A 21,974-nucleotide genomic window follows, 5' to 3' on the forward strand; every position below is an offset into this window, starting at 1 on the left:
CATATAGAAAGGTTTAGAAGTATTAAAGAGGTCTAAAATTGGTTGGTTATCAATGGAAGAGGGAAGCAGATCTGAAGAGTAGATGAAGGTTAAAATTAACTTATTTTTAAATATAAAACTTTATTTTGGAATGACTGTAGATTTATAGAAAAGTTGCAAAGACAGTACAGAGTTCCCATATGCCCTTCATCCAGCATTCCCTAATGTTAACATCTTATACAACCACGGTTTGTCAAAACTAAGAAATTAACACTGGTATAATACTATTAAACAACAGACTTTACTTGGATTTTTTTCTGTTTTTCCATTAATGTCCTTTTTCTGGCCCAGAATCCAATTCAGGATACCACATGGTACTTAGAAAGTTGACTTGTTAATGTAAAAAAAAATTATATGTCATGAGTCATTTAGCATAAATAATAACCAAATTATTATAAAATATTACTATCAGAAAGAGTGCTATTCTTATTTCTATTGAGTTATTGATGCAGATTTTAAAATAGGGTATTGGTGGCTCATTGGACATAAAACTGTATTGAAGATCCCTCTGTTGAGTATGAAGAAATACAGTCAATTTGTTAGTGGAAATATGTTATTCCAACTTTTAAAAATAGATTATTAGGTAGTATCTTCCAAAGTTTAAGTGTAAATACCCTTGCAGCAATTATACTTCTAAGGGTTTATTCAATAAATGGAAAATGGAGAGTGACTACTACTGCTTTTTCTTTTTTTGAGATGATGAAAATGTCTTAAAATTGGCTGTGGTAACTGTTGCACACATCTATGCATATATTTAAAGCATACTGAATTGTCTGCTTTCTTAATTACATCTCAGTAAAGCTACAACAAAAAAAGAAAGGCTCTTAAGACAGGCTGTCTGCCATTCAGTATCAGCTTTCACTTCCCGGCTTTATGATCTTGAACAAGATAACTTCTCTGTGTCTGCTTTCTCATCTGAAAAATGTGAAATAAGTAACCTAACTCATGGGGAATTTGAAGATTAAATCAAAATATTACATACGAAGTGCTTAGAACAGGATCTGGAACATACTAAGGACTCAGTAAATTTGGATTTTTGTAATTTTTCAGCTCTGAGTGGTGCTCTTTAAACAAAAAGAATACAACAGATTAGAGGCTATGACTAGGAGGGTAAGAAAATAAGACATATCATATAAATGAAGACTGAATGAACTAGGCATGTAAGACTAGAAAAAAGAAAACTCAGAGGATATAACATTTTTTCACATATTCGAATAAGTCTCATATCATATCTGTCCTATGTTATATTTGAAAGGTCTTTGTAAAACAGTCCCAGAAGGAATGAAATGTGCCTGGGGAGGAGGGCTTTGGGCAGACTTGTGGGAGGCTGGTTTCACAGTCACAAAGACCAGAGTTTTCTGTATGTTTGAAAGTTTTCCTAATAAATAGCTGAAGAGACATTAAAAAAAATTTTTTTTAACTCCCTATGTTTGGAAATTTTTTAAAAATCTAAATAGAATTAAAGCATCCAAATTATCGTAATAATACAGCTCTTCCAAGGTCAACACAAGGGACTTCCCTGGCAGTCCAGTTGAGGCAGGAGGTAGATGGGGCTCCTGCCCAGGGTAAAGCAATAGGAGATTCATTCCCTGTGGACTGAAACTCCAAGACAAGAATAGCAGAACAATTAAGAGAGGACACTGGACCCTGCCCAGACCACATATTTCTCATTCTTGAAGTCAGGAGATCTCCCTGACCACATATGTGCAGAAAGGCTCCTTGGAGGTCAAAGCAGAGTGGTGCTAACTGATACTCTACCCATATGTCTCTTTGGTAGAATCCGTCTTGGCTAAGAGATATGTGCGCACACTCAGGAGAATCCTGAAATATACTAAATATGGACTCTGAACCAGGCAAATCAAAATGATTGGCCAAAGGAAGACAGGAAGAAAAGCCAATAAGTGATTCAAACTGCTGTGAGGGGATGACGCTCTCTCTCTGAGTCTGGCCATGTGTCTTCCACTGTACTTTTTTATCCTCCTATTTAACACTTGTTTCACTATTTTCCATCTTTGTTGGAATCCTTTTTCTGCAAAGCTGAATGGCCAGGGCCCTTGTCACTGACCACTGGTCTAGTGCTCAGTATTCAGTGCTCTCACCAGTGCTACCCAGCCTCAGTTTCTGGCTAAGAAACCAAAGCCTCACTTCAAGCTGCTGCAGGCTGAGGCCACCCAAGATCACAGTGGTTAAGACTCTGAGCTTCCAATGCAGGGGCGTGGATTTAATCCCTGGTCAGAGAACTAAGATCCCACATGCCACACAGTGGCCAAAAAATTTTTTAAATGAATAAAAACCAAAGTCACTACAAAAATAGTTGTTGACTATTCTTTTTTGTTGTTGTTATAAGCCTTTTATTTCAAAACTATACATAGTGCATAGTTTTGATAAAAAATAAAAATAACTCTTAACAAGGTAAAAAGCAGGAAGAATTCTGATGTATTATAAAGGTTAAAAACCACAGCAATGTCCATAATAATACTAATAAGAACTAGATGGCAGGGTGGAAAAGAAGTTAAACTATATTATTTTATTCTCAAGGCCACTGATTATTGTCCCTGCTATTTATATGGAATTCTCTAGATGATAAAGAAACAGTATCTTTTCCCCCCAAAATAATAGTTCCTGAAAAGTTGTTGACTATTCTTACATTCATTCAACCTGTACCAACATCTACTGAGCCAAGCTATGCATGTTGTGTATTAGTTTCAATTGGTTCAAATTTTTAAGTTGAAATTTAGATGTTTATGCACACTTATCCTTGATGTTAAAAAAATTAATAATTTTTGTTCATTTTATAGATAACAATATATTTTACTATTTGAAATGACCATAAAGGTATGTAAAAGCTCTTTGGATTTTTTTTGGTAGGGCGTATTGCTGGTAATACTTCTAATTTATTTGATGCCAAATCTTTGGTTAAGAAAATTACCTCTACTATAATATATCCTACTAGAAAATTTTAAAACGCTTTTGAAAAAAAATGAAAGTAGGGAATAACTTTATCAAAAATTTTAAGTTTCATAGAAGAAAATTACTTTATTTTTAAAGTTAATACTTCCTTTTCTAATTTTCACTCATTCCTTTGATTCTTATATGTCTACTATCACTTCTAAAAAAAAAAACACATCAAAACTGAAAAAGGAAATACGATTTTTCACTATACATTTTCCTCTTCTGGGTAAAGTAAGTCTTCAACATACTTCCCTTAGTGATAAACTAAAATGATTTTTCCCCTCTGAATTCCATGCAAATGCCAAGCTGATTCCAATTTGCCAAATTCATTTGTTTAATGTCCACTATCTCCATGCTTAAAAAGAGTGTTACATGGTGGTCCAGTGGTTAGGATTCTGCACTTCCACTACAGGAGGCACAGGTTAGATCCTTGGCCAGGGAACTAAGATCCTGCATATTGTGGGGCAGTGCCCCCTGCCCCCCAAAACAGAAGAGTGTGCATTTGTAAGACTGAGGATTGGCTTTCTACTCTGGTTTAAAGTTCATGAATAAAATAATGCCCCTTTTCAGGTAACTAAAACAGAGCTGAGCCGAAGTAATGATTTAAAGAAAAGAACTTGTCACTCAAAATGTGGTAGAATGATAAATACAAATTTTATTATGCTGAATGATTGCTCATTTCCTTTCAATGAAACAAAATTTTAGCACACACATACCTGTGGAACCATTGCTACCCTCTGGTTTCTTTTAGGTGACCTTGTATTTATTTGTCTGTCATCTTCATCAGAAAAGAGCCGACTTCGTTTTGAGTTTCTGAAAGGCTATGATACAAATTTTTTATTTAAAGAAAAGGCCAAACATATCTCATTTTTGTTCCAAAGCACAATTCTACACTTAGAAAATACAGCTAACTGAATTATCATCAGTACTGAAGAAGAAAGAAAATACAAAGCATACAAATAATCTTAGATTTTATAAAGTAGAAATATACATATTTATGTAACTTGTTTAAAAATGAAACACCCAGCTGATAATTAAAACTAGAACCCAAGTCTTCATATAGTATGCTAGTAGTCTTGAAATTAAGTTACGGAAATTCCAGTTCTCATTATGTTGGTGCTTGGATTAATACCAACCAATTGGGTGTTTCACATGATGTGTCTCCTGTGTAGGACTGGGTGGGGACAAATTTACTAGACTTTGAGAGTACATTTACTCACTTTAGAGAGTAAATCTAAAGGTATATAATATTATACTAGATCTGTTATGAAAAATTGTTGACAAATTTCCATTTAATAAAAAGACGAGATAATAACAGACGCTTGATAAGTGCATATGAACTAAAAACTTTTAAGTATCCAAAATATATTACAAACTTAAGGATCTGTAATATGAACAAACTTACAGTCCATCCTAGGTTCAGAGCCTTTATTAATAGAAAAGAACACCAGAAATAATTTCCCAATAATACCCACACCCTTTTCAAATCCTTCTCTCATCATTCAAGACAGTTCCATGCCTACTTTGAACTGAAGCAGGGGCAGTGGAATAGCAACATATGGGAAGCATCCAACTGAAATGACACCAGAGGTATGGACCCTTGAAATTAAACCCACGGAGAGCCTTAAGAACGATAGGCCTAACAGGAAGTCCCCCCTACCCTGCTTCCCTCCCCTGACCATGGGCCGAGAGGAAGAAGAAAATGATGACAACAGGGTTGATAAGAGTACGGCCAACTGTCCAGGCTACTGAGACAGCTACTGTCTAACCCAGCTCTGTGTTTCATGATTGACCCCTAAAATTTCCTGGGGCTAGGGGAGGAAGAAAGGCCCCCAAAATTGTTAGTTATGCCAATTATGTGCTTATCTCTACTTCCTAACTTAAATGCATTTACCCTTGACCTCCACAAGATTTTAATATCTTACCACTTATCTAGAAATCTTTTTGTAGGGTCCGGAGTCACATACATTTCTTTTTTTTTTTTTTTAATCTACTAAATCATTAAAAATCTATTAAAAGTAAGATTTTGGGTTGTTGAGTTTTTTTGGTTTGCCTATTTAAAGCAAGAATTACTTACAAATGCTTAATGATGAACAGATTATCACAGATTATTTATTTAGATATGACCAAATACTGTTCAATGACATTTAAACAAACAAATGGTTGGAACTGGGGAAAAACCTTAGAAAAAGTTTTATAGTGCTATAAGAATGTGTACATGACAATAAAACAGACAATTTAGCTATCATATTCTAAAGAGTAAGAAAAACTAATTCCTCACCATTTCCACAGCAGAGCCTGTATTCCTGCCTTTCCAAACAGGTGTTTTTTGTAAAGAACTGTACTTTTCATTCCATGTGTTAGATAAGCTTCCCTCTGTAATAAATAATTATTATTTATGATATTTAACTTTAGTTCAAAGGACTTTATACTATAAATATGGCCTTTTAATAACAGCAATATATCTGAAATATTTACCAATATGGAAAAAATATACTGCCCATAATAATTTTAGTTTATTACAAATGAAAAAAATCTCTTCTGTATTTTCTCATCAAACTTTGTAAATAATTTGACAAGCTGATTCTACTTGAAACTATTACATTTTCATATTAAAACATGTGTGGCTTATTTCATTTTGGTTTTCAATAATTCCTCTATTCTAATTTTCCAAAAACTGTCTCAGTACAGTCTGACTGAAAGCAGGCAAGGAAAAATGAGAAAAGTTTTAACTTTGAACTTAGAGCATATTTCTAAACGTTTTCTGCTTCAATGTGTAAAACCCTTGATATCAAAAAATGACATATGTGGTATTTTTTTCCCTTAATTCTGTGAAACATCTTCAGAGTTGAATTCAACCAGAAAAAAATCTGATCAACTGATTAAATACATTAAACATGAAAACTGTGAAATTAAAGAAGGTGAGTTTAATTTTTATAAAAATTTGTTTATTTACAGAGAGACAGAGAAAATTGAGATGAATATACATAGGATAGATGTTTCTATTTCCTTTTAATTACCTGATAGCATTTTCTAATTTTCCTATAAACATTTTATGCTCCTTGTATATATTTAAAAAGAGACACGGCTTTAATATTTGGAGAAAAAAATAGTGGAGTTGGTTTTCTTTCTTTTTTTTTTTAATTTATTTATTTTAACTAGAGGCTAATTACTTTACAATATTGTATTGGTTTTGCCATACATCAACGTGAATCCGCCACGGGTGTACCTGTGTTCTCGTTTTTCAGACATATATTTTAATAAGTACAAAAGAGATCAGATGGGGTTGATCCTTCTAGGCAAATAAATGAGGGTAATCCTGGAAGATACATGTTCTTAAGCCAGAAGGACTTGATCTGGTACATCACCCATCCAAGGTACAACATGGTAGCTTTAAAAACTAAAAGTACTAATGAGCCTATGAGAAGATTTAGATTGGTTCCAAATGTAGAATCTTTGCTCAAGAGATAAAATTTCAAAATTATACTAAAAGGACTGGTCTAATCTACTCATACAAAGAAATAGCAAGACCAAGGAACAAGTCTAACTTTTTCTCAAAATAACGCTATCACTGTTTTATTTCAAGAGACCTGCATTATTACTTAGCTCACAAAATTCTTTAAAAATAAACAACCACTGAGCCACCTGGGAAGCCCTCAAAATACAGCTTAGCCCAGTTGTTAATACATTATTTAAATCCAGTAAGAACTGTTCAGAATGTTTAGTTACAAAGTACTTTAATCAATAATTCTAGAAGGAGAAAACCAAGGGCCAAATTCCCATATGAATTTAAAGTTATCATCAGTGAAAACCAATATTTAAAAGCTATAATGAATCGTAACTTAGAAAGAAAAGATAATACTATAACCAAATTAACTTAATGAATTAAATTCCTAGTTTATGCCATATCTAAAGAATCAAGCTCTGATTCTTACCTTTTAAACTGACAAGTGCTTTTGCTGAAGAGCCTGCAATGAAAACAAATCAGTATTACTTCATAATCAGAGTAAGAGAAAAAACTTGGTGATCCACTTAGTTTTAGTCATAGTTGAACATGCAATTAGAAATAACTAATAGACAGTTCAAGCTATTGACCAGAACTCAGACAACATATGGAAGAACTGGAGACATCTGGGAGTTCTGTTTGAAACTATGAGAACTGGTGAACTTTGAAAGCCAGAAAAACAGAAAGAGAGGAAAGAGGAGGAGTAGGGACAGAAGCAATTTTGGATCCTCAACCAAAAGTGTGCTGGTTTTGGAGAAGGAAAAGAGAAAGGGAACTGACATTTATTGAGGCAAAGATCAAAAGTGGTAATAGAGTTTTAGAAAAGAGAAAATGGAAATGATCCAGGGACTGTCACAGCAGTCTAGAATGGAAGTCTAGACTGCAAGTATGTATACTTAAAAGATATAAGTCTGACTAGGGCATTCTGAGAAGCCAAGAAGGACTAGCGTAAAGCTGGAGGGATTCACTAACTAAAACAGTGTATAGCAGAACAACTCGGAAGCTCCTCCTCCATGTAGAAACTGAAGGATTAATAAAGGCCTTCAGGGGATTCTGTTGTAAGTACTCTCAAGCCCATATTGAGAAACACTGGACTAAAGGTTCTGGTGTAAATAAAGAATATAGGATATGTGGGTGAGGAACTGTAGGAGAACTGATAGGCAAAGAAGCTTTTATGAGAGAGCTAAGTCACTTCAGTCATGTCCAACTCTGTGTGATCCCATAGACGGCAGCCCACCAGGCTCCCCCATCCCTGGGATTCTCCAGGCAAGAACACTGGAGTGGGTTGCCATTTCCTTCTCCAATGCGTGAAAGTGAAAAGTCAAAGGGAAGTCGCTCAGTTGTATCCGACTCTTAGCAACCCCATGGACTGCAGCCCACCAGGCTCCTCCATCCATGGGATTTTCCAGGCAAGAGTACTGGAGTAGGGTGCTATTGCCTTCTCCTTTATGAGAGAGGGAGAGCACTAAATTGAAAATCTTGGAGTTGGATATGTATACTGCAAAGAAGATCAAGTCATCTGCAAAATAATAAAGTATGACCTCTCTCACTTATATGGGACATCTAGAAAAAATAAAAAAGGGGCTTCTCTGGTGGTCCAATGGTTAGAACTCTGCACTTTGACTGCTTGAGGGCCAGGGTTCAATCCCTGGTCAGGGAACTAAGATCCCACAATCCACCCAGCATGGCCAAAAATAGTAATAAAATGTTTTTAATAAAAAATTAAAAAAAACCCTACCAAACTGACAGATACAGAGAACAAATTGGCGGTTGTCAGAGGCAGGGGTGGAGGATAGGCAAAAATAGGTGAAGGGGGTCAGAAGGTACAAACTTCCAGTTACAAGATAAATAAGTTCTGGGGATATAATATATAGTATGGTAACTAAAGTTAACAATACTGTATTATATTTCTGAAAATTGCTAAAAGAGTAGATCTTAAAAGTCTTTATCACAAGAAAAAAATTATATCTGTGTGGTGATGGGTGTTAACTAAACTTACTGTGGAAATTCTTTTGCAATATATACAAATATCAAATCATTATACTCATATCTAAAACTAATACAAGGTTATATGTTAATTATATCTCAATAAAAGAAAGTAACAGGGAGGAAAAACCCTTCCTGTGGTCCAAAATAGACATTATTCATAGAATTATTAGTGAGCAAAATCTCCCTTTTTAAATTTAAAAAACTGTTTAGAACACCTTTTCTTTTACTATAGTCAAATTATTATTTCTTATCATTCCTCATTTTAAAATTTATTTTATTTTAGAATCAGCTATTTTTCATCTCAGTTACTGTGACATCCATTTATGCTTAAAAAATATATAATGTAAGACCAGGCAGTAGTGATGTCATTTGAAAGGTTAGACATTTACTTATATTGAGAAAAGGCAGGTTTCTACGTGGTTTGTTATAAATGTCTGTTGGTGACTGCAGCCATGAAATTAAAAGACGCTTACTCCTTGGAAGAGGGTGTTTGTTGTGACCAGTGCATTTTCTTGGCAAAACTCTATTAGCCTTTGCCCGGCTTCATTCCGTATTCCAAGGCCAAATTTGCCTGTTACCCCAGGTGTTTCTTGACTTCCTACTTTTGCATTCCAGTCCCCCATAATGAAAAGGATATCTTTTTTTGGGTGTTAGTTCTAAAAGGTCTTGTAGGTCTTCATGGAACCGTTCAACTTCAGCTTCTTCAGCATTACTGGTTGGGGCACAGACTTGGATTACTGTGATACTGAATGGTTTGCCTTGGAAACGAACAGAGATCATTCTGTCGTTTTTGAGATTGCATCCAAGTACTCTTTTAGACTCTTTTGTTGACCATGATGGCTACTCCATTTCTTCTGAGGGATTCCTGCCCACAGTAGTAGATATAATGGTCATCTGAGTTAAATTCACCCATTCCAGTCCATTTTAGTTCACTGATTCCTAGAATGTCGACATTCACTCTTGCCATCTCCTATTTCACCACTTTCAATTTGCCTTGATTCATGGACCTGACATTCCAGGTTCCTATGCAATATTGCTCTTTGCAGCACTGGACCTTGCTTCTATCACCAGTCACATCCACAACTGGGTATTGTTTTTGCTTTGGCTCCATCCCTTCATTCTTTCTGGAGTTATTTCTCCACTGATCTCCAGTAGCATATTGGGCACCTACTGACCTGGGGAGTTCATCTTTCAGTATACTGTTCAGTTCAGTAACAAAAACCCTCTTCCAACAACACAAGAGAAGACTCTACACATGGACATCACCAGATGGTCAACACCGAAATCAGATTGATTATATTCTTTGCAGCCAAAGATGGAGAAGCTCTATACAGTCAGCAAAAACAAGACCAGGAGCTGACTGTGGCTCAGATCATGAACTCCTTATTGCCAAATTCAGACTTACATTGAAGAAAGTAGGGAAAACCACTAGACCATTCAGGTATGACCTAAATCAAATCCCCTATGATTATACAGTGGAAGTGAGAAATAGATTTAAGGGCCTAGATCTGATAGATAAGAGTGCCTGATGAACTATGGAATGAAGTCCGTGACATTGTACAGGAGACAGGGATCAAGACCATCCCCATGGAAAAGAAATGCAAAAAAGCAAAATGGCTGACTGGGGAGGCCTTACAAATAGCTGTGAAAAGAAGAGAAGCGAAAAGCAAAGGAGCAAAGGAAAGATATAAGCATCTGAATGCAGAGTTTCAAAGAATAGCAAGAAGAGATAAGAAAGCCTTCCTTAGCGATCAATGCAAAGAAATAGAGGAAAACAATAGAATGGGAAAGACTAGAGATCTCTTAAAAAAAAAATGAGATACCAAGGGTACATTTCATGCAAAGATGGGCTCGATAAAGGACAGAAATGGTATGGACCTAACAGAAGCAGAAGATAATGAGAAGAGGTGGCAAGAATACACAGAAGAACTGTACAAAAAAGATCTTCACAACCCAGATAATCATGATGGTGTGATCACTGACCTAGAGCCAGACATCCTGGAATGTGAAGTCAAGTGGGCCTTAGAAAGCATCACTACAAACAAAGCTAGTGGAGGTGATAGAATTCCAGTTGAGCTATTTCAAATCCTGAAAGATGATGCTGTGAAAGTGCTGCAGTCAATATGCCAGCAAATTTGCAAAACTCAGCAGTGGCCACAGGACTGGAAAAGGTCAGGTTTCATTCCAATCCCAAAGAAAGGCAATGCCAAAGAGTGCTCAAACTACCACACAATTGCACTCATCTCCCACGCTAGTAAAGTAATGCTCAAAATTCTCCAAGCCAGGCTTCAGCAATACGTGAACCGTGAACTTCCAGATGTTCAAGCTGGTTTTAGAAAAGGCAGAGGAACCAGAGATTAAATTGCCAACATCCGCTGGATCATGGAAAAAGCAAGAGAGTTCCAGAAAAACATCTATTTCTGCTTTGTTGACCATGCCAAGGCCTTTGACTGTGTGGATCACAATAAACTGTGGAAAATTCTGAAAGAGATGGGAATACCAGACCACCTGACCTGCCTCTTGAGAAATCTGTATGCAGGTCAGGAAGCAACAGATAGAACTGGACATGGAACAACAGACTGGTTCCAAATAGGAAAAGGAGTACGTCAAGGTTGTATATTGTCACACTGCTTATTTAACTTCTATGCAGAGTACATCATGAGAAATGCTGAACTGGAAGAAACACAAGCTGGAATCAAGGTTGCTGGGAGAAATATCAATAACCTCAGATATGCAGATGACACCACCCTTATGGCAGAAAGTGAAGAGGAACTCAAAAGCCTCTTGATGGAAGTGAAAGTGGAGGGTGAAAAAGTTGGCTTAAAGCTCAACATTTAGAAAACTAAGATCATGGCATCCAGTCCCATCACTTCATGGGAAATAGATGGGAAAATAGTGGAAACAGAGGCAGACTTTATTTTTTTGGGCTCCAAAATCACTGCAGATGGTGACTGCAGCCATGAAATTAAAAGACGCTTACTCAAAAAAATTAAAAAATAAATAAATAAATAAAAAATAAAAGACGCTTACTCCTTGGAAGGAAAGTTATGACCAACCTAGATAGCATATTCAAAAGCAGACATGTTATTTTGCCAACAAAGATTCGTCTAGTCAAGGCTATGGTTTTTCCTGTGGTCATGTATGGATGTGAGAGTTGGACTGTGAAGAAGGCTGAGTGCCGAAAAATTGATGCTTTTGAACTGTGGTGTTGGAGAAGACTCTTGAGAGACCCTTGGACTGCAAGGAGATCTAAACAGTCCATTCTGAAGGAGATCAGCCCTGGGATTTCTTTGGAAGGAATGATGCTAAAGCTGAAACTCCAGTACTTTGGCCACCTCATGCGAAGAGTTGACTCATTGGAAAAGACTCTGATGCTGGGAGGGATTGGGGGCAGGAGGAGAAGGGGACGACAGAGGATGAGATGGCTGGATGGCATCACTGACTCGATGGACGTGAGTCTGGGTGAACTCCAGGAGTTGGTGATGGACAGGGAGGCCTGGCGTGCTGTGATTCATGGGGTTGCAAAGAGTCAGACACGACTGAGCGACTGAACTGAACTGAACTCCTTGGAAGGAAAGTTATGACCAACCTAGATAGCATATTAAAGAGCAGAGACATTACTTTGCCAATAAAGGTCCGTCTAGTCAAGGCTATGGTTTTTCCAGTGGTCATGTATGGATGTGAGAGTTGGACTGTGAAGAAAGCTGAGGGCCGAAGAATTGATGCTTTTGAACTGAGGTGTTGGAGAAGACTTGAGAGTCCTTTGGACTGCAAGGAGATCCAACCAGTCCATTCTGAAGGAGATCAGTCCTGGGTGTTCATTGGAAGGACTGATGCTGAAGCTGAGACTCCAATACTTTGGCCACCTCATGAGAAGAGTTGACTCATTGGAAAAGTTCTTGATGCTGGGAGGGATTGGGGGCAGGAGGAGAAGGGGACGACAGAGGATGAGATGGCTGAATGGCATCACTGACTCGATGGACATGAGTTGGGGTGAACTCTGGGAGTTGGTGATGGACAGAGAGGCCTATGATTCATGGGATCGCAAACAGTTGGACACGACTGAGAGACTGAACTGAACTGAACATCTAAAAGAAGCCAGTCCATTATGACATTACACAAAACACAAAAATAAATAAATACATAATAATCTCAGGGGATAAAGTAGAAGATAGAAGAATATGAACTAAGTACAAAAATCAGACAAAAGCAGCAATGATTTATTTACAACTCATACAAATTGACAACAGACTTTAAATGCGAAGTAGCAGATGAAGTATCATGGTTCTGCCTATGAAACATTATTATGCATCTCAGGTCTCCAAACCTCAACTGACTTCTCTTCGAGGCAGTACTCGAGGGGCTTGTAGAACAGACAATCCACCAATATCAAAGCCACTCTTGCTTTCCCCCTATTCTCTTGCCTAGATGTGGAGAATGGCTAACAGGGCACCTTAACAGCTTCTGCATGGCAAACTGAAGTTTAATGACCAAAGGCAGTAAATCTGTAAGGGGAAAGGGGGTGGAGAGAGGCCATAAAGTCTTGCTAAGAAGGATCAAACAATACAACACAACTGGGACGCAACACATATCCACGTAGCTACCAAGAAAAACAGGGTTCATCTGAGAAAAAGCAGTAACCACTCATTCAGAGAGTATGACTGCATCCTGGCCCCTGCTGTAGGCATTGGGGACAAGGACAGCATGCAAAACAAAGTCCATGCTCCTGATGCTGCCCTGGGAATTTACATTCTACTGAGAGGAAATAAACACATACACACATATCAAGGGAAGATAAGCACTACTGGAAAAAAAAAAAATAAAGCAAGATGGGTAGGAGCTGGTGGAGGGAAGACTGTTTCTATAAAAGGTGCTCATGAGAGGTAATATTTGAGCAGATCTAAAGGAAGAGAGGTGAGCTGTAAGGATATCATTTCTGCTCCATGAAGGCAGGGACTGCACCTTGCAGATTCTGACCTACTACCTTTCACCTTCTTCCTTTCTTGAGAGATAGTACAGCACAGTGGTTAAGAACACAGATGAAGACTACCTGTGTTTGAATCTTGGCTCTGCCACTTTGTGTTATCTAAAGCAAGTTACTTAACGGCTCTGTGCTACTTACTCTTCTTTCATAAAATGGGAGATTAAATGAGTTGGTATATGTAAAACTGCTTAGAGAAAAACGTACATAGCACAAGACTAATTTGCAGACCATGTTTATTGATAGTATTATTTTGATCAATCAAAAAAAAAAAAAAGAATTAGGTTAAGAATAATATTTTACAGGCAGGTGAATTCACTTAAGTTAGAATCCTGCTTTTCCTGGCTGTGTTCATTCATTCAACATATATTCACTGCATACCTGCCCTAGGGACCAGGGTTAACTGAAGGAAAAGACAAAGCCTCTGTTCTCAGGGAAGCTTACAGTGTAGCAGAAGGAGGCATACCTTAAACAAGAACATAAAATGACAACGACAATGGTGGTAGCTGCTGTAAAGGAAATAAGTAGGGGATCGCAGTGCGGAAAGTAACTAATTTTACATATGGTAGTTACGGAAGGCTTCTCTGAGAAGGTAACTCATGAAAAAGACTAGTCATGAAAGAACAGGAGATCAAAGCAACAAGTCAGGGTTGTAGAAACAGCAAGTAAAAAAGCCCTGAGGTAGATCACTTAGAATACAAAGGAAGGGTAGGGGGCAATATTATGCTTGGGGACTCACTGACAGGAGAAGGGTGGTACGAAAAAAGAGCGGAGAAAGAAACCAGCTGTCAAGCATGAAACTGCAGGCATGAAGAAAAACAGAAATGGCACCTTCTCTGGTAGGGCTTCTAACCAAAGGTAGCAAATGTAAAGCTGCAATTGTGACAGCTGCCACTAAGAAATTACACAGTGGCATGAAAATATTTAATAAGAAGATGTATTATTTGTCAGGGAGGACAGAAGCCTAAAATGGGATCTAAAGGATAAAGTAGAAGTTAACTGGAAGTGAGGGGAAGGAAGAGCTTTCCAGGTAGACAGAAGAGCATGTGCAAAGGCCCTACAAAAAAAGAAAGCTGAGTGATTATATGGATTGAAAAAGGTCCAGTTTAGCTCAAAGGGACAGAATGAGAGGGTGAGTGGTACAAAATAGTGCTGGAGAGATGGGGAATGGCCAGACCACAAAGGGTCTTGTAGTCAGTAGACTTTTCAGCAGTAGGATGACATACATATATTTTGAAAGGATCTCTCTGGCTGTGAGTAGGCTGAGGGGGAGGGTTACGGTGGTGGATTAATGGGAGGCTGAAGTGAATCATGCAGAAGAGATGGTGACAACTTGGATGAGGATGAAGGTTAAAAAGTAGGTAAAACTGAGAGATATTTAAAAGGTAACAGTTAAAAGATTTAGTAAAAGCTTAAATATTGGGAGTGAGCAAGGTAACTCAGTCTAGGTTTTAGCTGATTGCAGTGCAGCCATTAATTCAACCAGAAACTGAAAGTATCTCTGTACTGGGGTAGGATGATGAGGTAGATCTTGAACCTATAAAGCCTGAGGGGCCTCTAAGACGATGTGTGAAATGAGCAGGAGCTGTTAAGCACAGAGGTTCACTGTAAAGTTCTGGGCTGAAGACAGCCTCAACTACCTCATTAAGAGTACTTACCTGAACTGGAATGAGGATTAAATGAGCAAATGTATCCAATACGCTTTGCACAGCATCTGGTGCATAGTTAGGACTAAATAAAAGGTAGCTTTTTCATTGATAATGTTATACAGACTACTGGATAACTTGTAACTAGCTCCCTTGACCAAATCTGGCAAAGAAACATATTGCTACTTCTAGCATCAAACTGAAATCACTTCTGCTCCAGTCATTCACTATGCCTCTTACCCTACATTCAATTCCATTTAAATTAAGCATATAAAGATATATACCTGACTTGTGGCACTGTGTGACAAACCAGGTAAAGCAATCCCTGCTTTCAACAAGCTCTGGTCAAGCTAAACAAGACATATACCGGACAAGCTAAGGTGCATGCCACACACACCCTAGTGTACCAGAGATGTTACAAAGTAATATAAATGACTACATTATACAGTCTGAGAGTGTAGCTGGAATTTGAACCCTAGTGTGTCATTCTAAATGACAGTTATCAAGTGGCTGGGACTTCCAAGAGGTGATAAAAGATTATGAAAAAGACAGCAAAGATTTCCAGATGATGAGTGCATTGTGTAGGCCCACCTTTATTTAGGAGCATCCTAAATCACAAAGATATTCTCCAGACAAGAAATAATAATATTCATTGGTGGTCTATGGTTGTGCCTTGTCCAATACAGTGGTCAATAGCCATATGTAATTATTCAGACTTAAACTAACAAAAATCAAATGAAATTTAAAAGTCACTGTAGCCATTTCTGAAGAGTTCCAAGAGCCAATACGGCTAGTGGCTACCCTACTGGACGTTGCAAAACAGAACAATCTCCATCGCTGACAAAGTTCCATTGGAATTCAGCACTGGTCTAGAGCAAATATGAAACACAAACTCTCTTAATACAACTTTTTCCCAGTTTGGCAACTTGAACTTTCAACTTTATAACACGTTAAGATTATATGACCACATATAAGGAAAACAGAATTGGCTGTTTTCAGCCCTCATTTTAAGGGTCTTGCACAGGCAGATTTAACAGTGATTGTTAAATCACTTTTGTTTTCTTTATACTAAAACTCTCATAAATAACAAGGATACATAAACTGAATAGGAGTGTGAATCAGGTCTCTTTTGTGATTAACTAAAATATCTGCCTTTATCCTGTATACTTTATACAATATTGTAAACTACAAAATTAAGTTCTATTGTGCTTAAACTACGAAATAATGCTTTTACTTACTGAACACAAGTGAATATCAGATGAGTAAACACGGTTAAGGGAGGCAATGCAGAGGGTGGGAGTCAGGGGAGAGTACTGTATGTGCCTGTTGTGATGGTCACATCCCTGCATAAAGGTACCCCAGGATTCTTAAGACATAGAAGGATTCCTAAGACACAGAAGAAAGTCAGTCGGATGGGGGCTCCCTGAACACTTGTGGACCCTGTCTGTATTAACCTCTGGAAAGGTCCACAGCCACCTGTGGTCCCAGGGGAAGGGGCCAGCCCTTTGACACGGAAACGCTTCTAGGGGTGGACACACCGGAGGAGGATAGGAAGGGCAGTGATGATCACAAGTGCCCGCAGCGGCAAAAACTGTGACAGGACAGGATCAGAGACCCGGGCAAGAAGAAGGGCTGTGACCACCCCCTCCCCAGCCTGAGACCTTCTCAGCCCCCGGACAACGAGTTACATAACCCCGTCAGGCGTCTCTCCGCGCCAGGCGAACGGTGCAGGCGGCGAGGACAGCCCCCGCGGCCGGGGGCCGCTCTTCCCCCACCGCGGCCCGGGGCCCAAGCAGGGCCAGGGGAGCTGCCACTGCCTCCGCCTCTCACGGGCTGGACCCCTGGGCTTTCGGTTTCCGGCCCTGGCGCTCACACACCCCAGAAACCAACACACAGACACCATAACAAAGGCGGCGACGCGGCGGCAACACCGAGGTGGAAGGACTAGGGGACCGCGGCAGGGCTGGCGGTCAGCCCACTTGCTCGGCAGAGGGCACGGCCGCCCGTCCCGGCCGATGCAACCCGGGGGCAAGCGGCAGGCGGGAAGAGTGGGGGTGCTTTGAGGTGCTACTCACTCTCATCAGGCAACTGGTCGAGCTCCGCCATCTTGAACGAGCCGCGCCGCTTTTTCAAAGGCTGCCCGCCGCGGTGCATTGTGGGGCGGAGACTGTCTTTGCGAGGGAGGTTCGAATGCGGAGCTCGCTGCCCGCGGCGCAGCGCGGCGTTGCTCCCGCCGCGGCCGGCTGAGGCGGGCCCGGCTCCGCCCGCTCCTGCCTGGGGAGGGTATACAGCCTAGTGGGGCCGCGTCTCGCCCCTCCACCCCCGCCCCCAGCCGGGCCGGAGGGAGGGGGAGGGAGGCCGCGCGGACAGGCCCGTCTCGCGCCGCCCCTGCCCGGGCCCGGCGCCGGAGCGCGGGGGGAGCAGCGCGAGCTGCTGTGTCCCGCCCGGGCCCGCTCCCGGCCCGCGCGGCCCTCCTCCTCCGGGGCTCGCTCCCGGCGCGCGTTTCGCGTCTCTCGCTGCAGCTGCGGGAACTGCAGGCTGTTTATTCCGAGTGGGGAAAAGGAGGGAAGGTGGGGAGGAGGCCCGGGCCGGTTAAGGAGCGGGGAAGGGAGGCATCACCTGTGGGCCTGGCGCGGGGAGAGGCCCCAGGTTCTTGGCCGTCTTCCCCTAGGGGGTTTTACTCAAAGTAAAATTTTCACGGCTCCCCATGCCCACGTTTCTCCCGCGTTTCCATCCCCTCCTCCGGAGAGCTGGAGGGAGGCCCGAGAAGGAGAGCTCGGACCGCCTCAGCCCCACAGCTTGTTTGCCCCGGACTCGCGGTGCCCGGAGCCCCTCGCTAGCTGGGGCCACTCCATCCAATTGCGTGGAGCTTGGAGGTGAGACCTTGGGAGGTCATGAAGTTAGTCACTTGGGTCGGCAGCCGAAGAACTGTTTTGCTCAGCTCTTTGATCCATTCACACTAGACCACGTAGTGAGCTGGAAGAGAATTCCAGAACCAGGAAGTGGAGGCTTTGAGAGGATACAGACAAAACCCGACAGTGACACTTCAAGATGAAGCATCCTGATCGAAATGTTATGAGAACACTGAATGAGAAGTCATCCAGTTTTGAAAGAAGCCCAGGGAAAGATTTCACAATTTCAGACTTTTAACTGTGCAATAATAAACCACTCTTGCTTTTCAACAATTCATCTAAGAATGTTATTGAGCGCCAGTCCTTTCTTTCCAGGGATATATGGGGGAGGGGTTGGGGTGAGGGAGATAGTTAAGCAATGAGAATACAACATGGGTGAATTCCAGGAACTAAAGAGTTAAAAGGTAGTAGACGGAGGTGGAGAAGGCAATGGCAACCCACTCCAGTGCTTTTGCCTGGAAAATCCCATGGACGGAGGAGCCGGGTAGGCTGCAGTCCATGGGGTCGCTAGAGTCAGACACGACTGAGCGACTTCACTTTCACTTTTCACTTTCATGCACTGGAGAAGGAAATGGCAACCCACTCCAGTGTTCTTGCCTGGAGAATCCCAGGGACGGTGAAGCCTGGTGGGCTGCCGTCTATGGGGTCGCACAGAGTCGGACACGACTGAAGCGACTTAGCAGCAGCAGCAGCAGCAGACGGAGGTAGGTGGTAGAGATGAAGACAGCAGAACACAGGCCAGCCTGGACTAAGGAGCTGAACTTGCTAAGAGCACTGGAGCAATGGATAGGTGGGGTTTTAAAGTGTAGGGCTGGCATGTTTCCATTTGTGTTGTAGAATAAAAATGTGGAAAACTGAGTGTGACAACTTGAGAGTTCTGGAAACCAGTCAGGAGGAAGCCTGCTAGGGCAGGCAGGCAAAGGAGAACAGATAATCAGTACCAACCACCCTAGAGCTTCAGAGGGTGGACTCAGGAGCCCCAGGGCCTGAGATTCTGGCTGCTAGTTGTATAATCTCAGGCAAGTTTGTTTCTTAATTCTCTGTGCCTCAGTTTCTCATAATAACAGGGTGGTTTTGACGATAAATGACTTGATGAACATAAAGACCTCATAATACTTCCTGGAACACGTTTTGGCTCAAACGTTAGCTATTGCCACCACCACTTTAGAGAGTATCACTGGATGCCAACTTTGTGCCTTGGGTAAATGGGTGCTGCCACTTGCTGAGGTAGGAGGAGGTGAAGCAGGGTGAAAAAGGAAAGGGGGTGACTAAATTTTACAAGTAATCCTTTCATCGGTAACTTAACCCCTTCTGCGCCTTTTAATCACATTCTGACCTACCTTCTACAAAGATGAAAAACAACTTATGGCAGGCAAACAAGGTTTTAAGGCAGTTTTCACACATACACATATACACAACAGTTCAGTTCAGTTCAGTCACTCAGTCGTGTCCAACTCTTTGTGACTCCGTGAACCGCAGCACACCAGGCCTCCCTGTCCATCACCAACTCCCAGAGTTTACCCAAACTCATGTCCATTAAGTCAGTGATGCCATGCAACCATCTCACCCTCTGCTGTCCCCTTTTCCTCCTGCCTTCACTCTTTCCCAGCATCAGGGTCTTTTCAAATGCTCTTTGCATCAGGTGGCCAAAGTACTGGAAGTTTCAGCTTCAACATCAGTCCTTCCAATGAACACCCAGGACTGATCTCCTTTAGGATGGACTGGTTGGATCTCCTTGCAGTCGAAGGGACTCTCAAGAGTCTTCTCCAATGCCACAGTTAAAAGCATCAATTCTTCGGTGCTCAGCTTTCTTTACAGTCCAACTCTCACATCCATACATGACCACTGGAAAAACCATAGCCTTGACTAGACGGACCTTTGCTGGCAAAGTAATGTCTCTGCTTTTTAATATGTTGTCTAGGTTGGTCTTCACTTTTCTTCCAAGAAGTATCTTTTAATTTCATGGCTGCAGTCACCATCTGCAGTGATTTTGGAGCCCAGAAAAATAAAGTCACTGTTTCCACTGTTTCCCCATCTATTTGCCATGAAATGATGGGACCGGACGCCATGATCTTAGTTTTCTGAATGTTGAGCTTTAAGCCAACTTTTTCACTCTCCTCTTTCACTTTCATCAAGAGGCTATCTAGTTCCTCTTCACTTTCTGCCATAAGGGTGGTGTCATCTGCATAGCTGAGGTTATTGATATTTCTCCCAGCAATCTTGATTTCAGCTTGTGCTTCATCCAGCCCAGCGTTTCTCATGATGTACTCTGCATGTAAGTTAAATAAGCAGGGTGACAATATACAGCCTTGATGTACTCTTTTTCCACTGGTAATCTGCATTTTAAACAAGAACCCTAAATGAGTGTGAGTTTTCTCACACTCTGAAGTCTAAAGCTGTATCACAGCTTCAGATCTACCACTTACTAGCTTTGTGACTACAAACAAGAAACTGAACTATTTATTATTTTCATTGAGATTCTTTACTGGATATTTATATGAGGATGTTTATAATCATTGCTTACTTGATCCTTCCAACAATCTGGTGACTTGTTCAAGGACAGCATTGACTGGATGATAGAATTAGGAATCTAACCCACTCTCAGAGCCTCAGTTTCTCCCTCTATGATGTGAGGATAATACACACATCATGATGTTGTTAAATTTCCTCGAATTGTGTATTCCAATTTAAAATGACATGATTATATAAGTCATTGTTTGTTTCTTGTTTATTTACAACATTTAAAAATTTACTTTTAATTGGAGGATAATTGCTTTAAGATGTTATGTTGGTTTCTGCCATACAACAATATGAATCAGCCGTAGGTATACATATGTCCCCTCCCTCTTGGACCTCCCTTCCACCCCCTACTCCATCCCACCCCTCTAGGTTGTCACAGAATACTGGGTTGAGCTGCTTGTGTTACACAGCAACTTCCCACTAGCTATCTGTTTTACAATATGGTAATGTATATGTTTCAAAGCCAATCGCTGAATTCATCCCACACTTTCCTTCCCCCACTGTGGTAAAGAACCAATCTGCCAACACAGGAGATGTAAGAGATGTGAGTTTGATCCCTGGGTTGGGAAGATCCCCTGGAGGAGGACATAGCAACCCACTCCACTATTCTTACCTGGAGAATCCCATGGAAAGAGGAGCCTGGCGGGTTATAATCCATAGGGTCACAAAGAGTCGGATATGACTGAAGTGACTTAGCATAGCAAGTAATCTTCCCCTACTGTGTCCACAAGTCTGTTCTTTGTGTCTGCGTCTCTATTTCTGCCTTGCAAATAGGTTTATCAGTACCATTTTCTAGATTCCATATATATGTGTTAATATAATATTTGTTTTTCTCTTTCTGACTTACTTCACTCTGTCTCAAGATTCATCTATCACACTAGAACTGACTCAAATCCTTTTTTTTTTTTAATGGCTGAGCAATATTCCGCTGGGAGTCATTGTTTGCTTGAAGAAAAAAACCCTAAAATTTCACAAGGACAATAGTCATGAAAATAAGTCATAAGGAAAATAAATATAGCCACATTTTAGGGATATTGTTTGATCATTTCCAGTCCCATGGCTCATTTATCAAATATTGAGTTATTTTTTTATTAACTTGTGTACTTCAAGGGCTTCCCAGATGGAGCTAGTGGTAAAGAACCCACCTGCCAATTCAGGAGACATGGGTTTGATCCCTGGGTTGAGAAGATCCCCTGGAAGAGGGCATGGCAACCCACTTTAGTATTCTTGGCTGGAGAATCCCTGGACAGAGGAGCCTGGCGGGCAACAGTCCATAGAGTAGCAAAGAGTAAGACACGACTGAAGTGACTTAGCACTCATGCACAGGTACTTCAAAGGACACTATCAAGAAAGGAAAAAAAAAAACAACAAAAAACCATACCTCAGAATAGGAGAAATATTTGTAAATTACATGCCTAATAAGGAACTTG

General features: G+C 40.6%; 2 protein-coding genes across 2 annotated transcripts in view; one reads left to right on the top strand and one right to left on the bottom strand.

Annotated features, from left to right (window-relative positions):
* LIN9 (lin-9 DREAM MuvB core complex component) overlaps window positions 1-17,372 on the bottom strand; it is an 85,303-nt gene extending 67,931 nt beyond the window's left edge. The window contains exons 1-4 of the mRNA XM_024976709.2: window positions 17,188-17,372; window positions 6,927-6,959; window positions 5,273-5,367; window positions 3,708-3,812 (exon numbers count right to left, since the gene is read on the bottom strand). Coding sequence (XP_024832477.1) covers window positions 3,708-3,812; window positions 5,273-5,367; window positions 6,927-6,959; window positions 17,188-17,266 — 312 coding nt within the window. The 5' untranslated portion in view covers window positions 17,267-17,372. The remainder of the gene's footprint in view (window positions 1-3,707; window positions 3,813-5,272; window positions 5,368-6,926; window positions 6,960-17,187) is intronic.
* On the top strand, window positions 17,303-18,297 carry LOC101902123 (trithorax group protein osa). The gene is made up of 3 exons (XM_005216872.3): window positions 17,303-17,309; window positions 17,361-17,988; window positions 18,076-18,297. Exons 1-3 carry the CDS (start codon window positions 17,303-17,305, stop codon window positions 18,125-18,127), a joined length of 687 nt encoding a protein of 228 aa, XP_005216929.1. The 3' UTR covers window positions 18,128-18,297.
* Window positions 18,298-21,974: the final 3,677 nt, after the last annotated feature.

The sequence above is a fragment of the Bos taurus genome, chromosome 16 (assembly GCF_002263795.3).
Source record: "Bos taurus isolate L1 Dominette 01449 registration number 42190680 breed Hereford chromosome 16, ARS-UCD2.0, whole genome shotgun sequence".
Classification (NCBI taxonomy): domain Eukaryota; kingdom Metazoa; phylum Chordata; class Mammalia; order Artiodactyla; family Bovidae; genus Bos; species Bos taurus.

Coding starts and splice junctions, on each gene's coding strand:
- LOC101902123 (XM_005216872.3), top strand. Junction 17,989..18,075: donor CAATTGCGTGGAGCTTGGAG/GTGAGACCTTGG, acceptor CATTCACACTAG/ACCACGTAGTGAGCTGGAAG.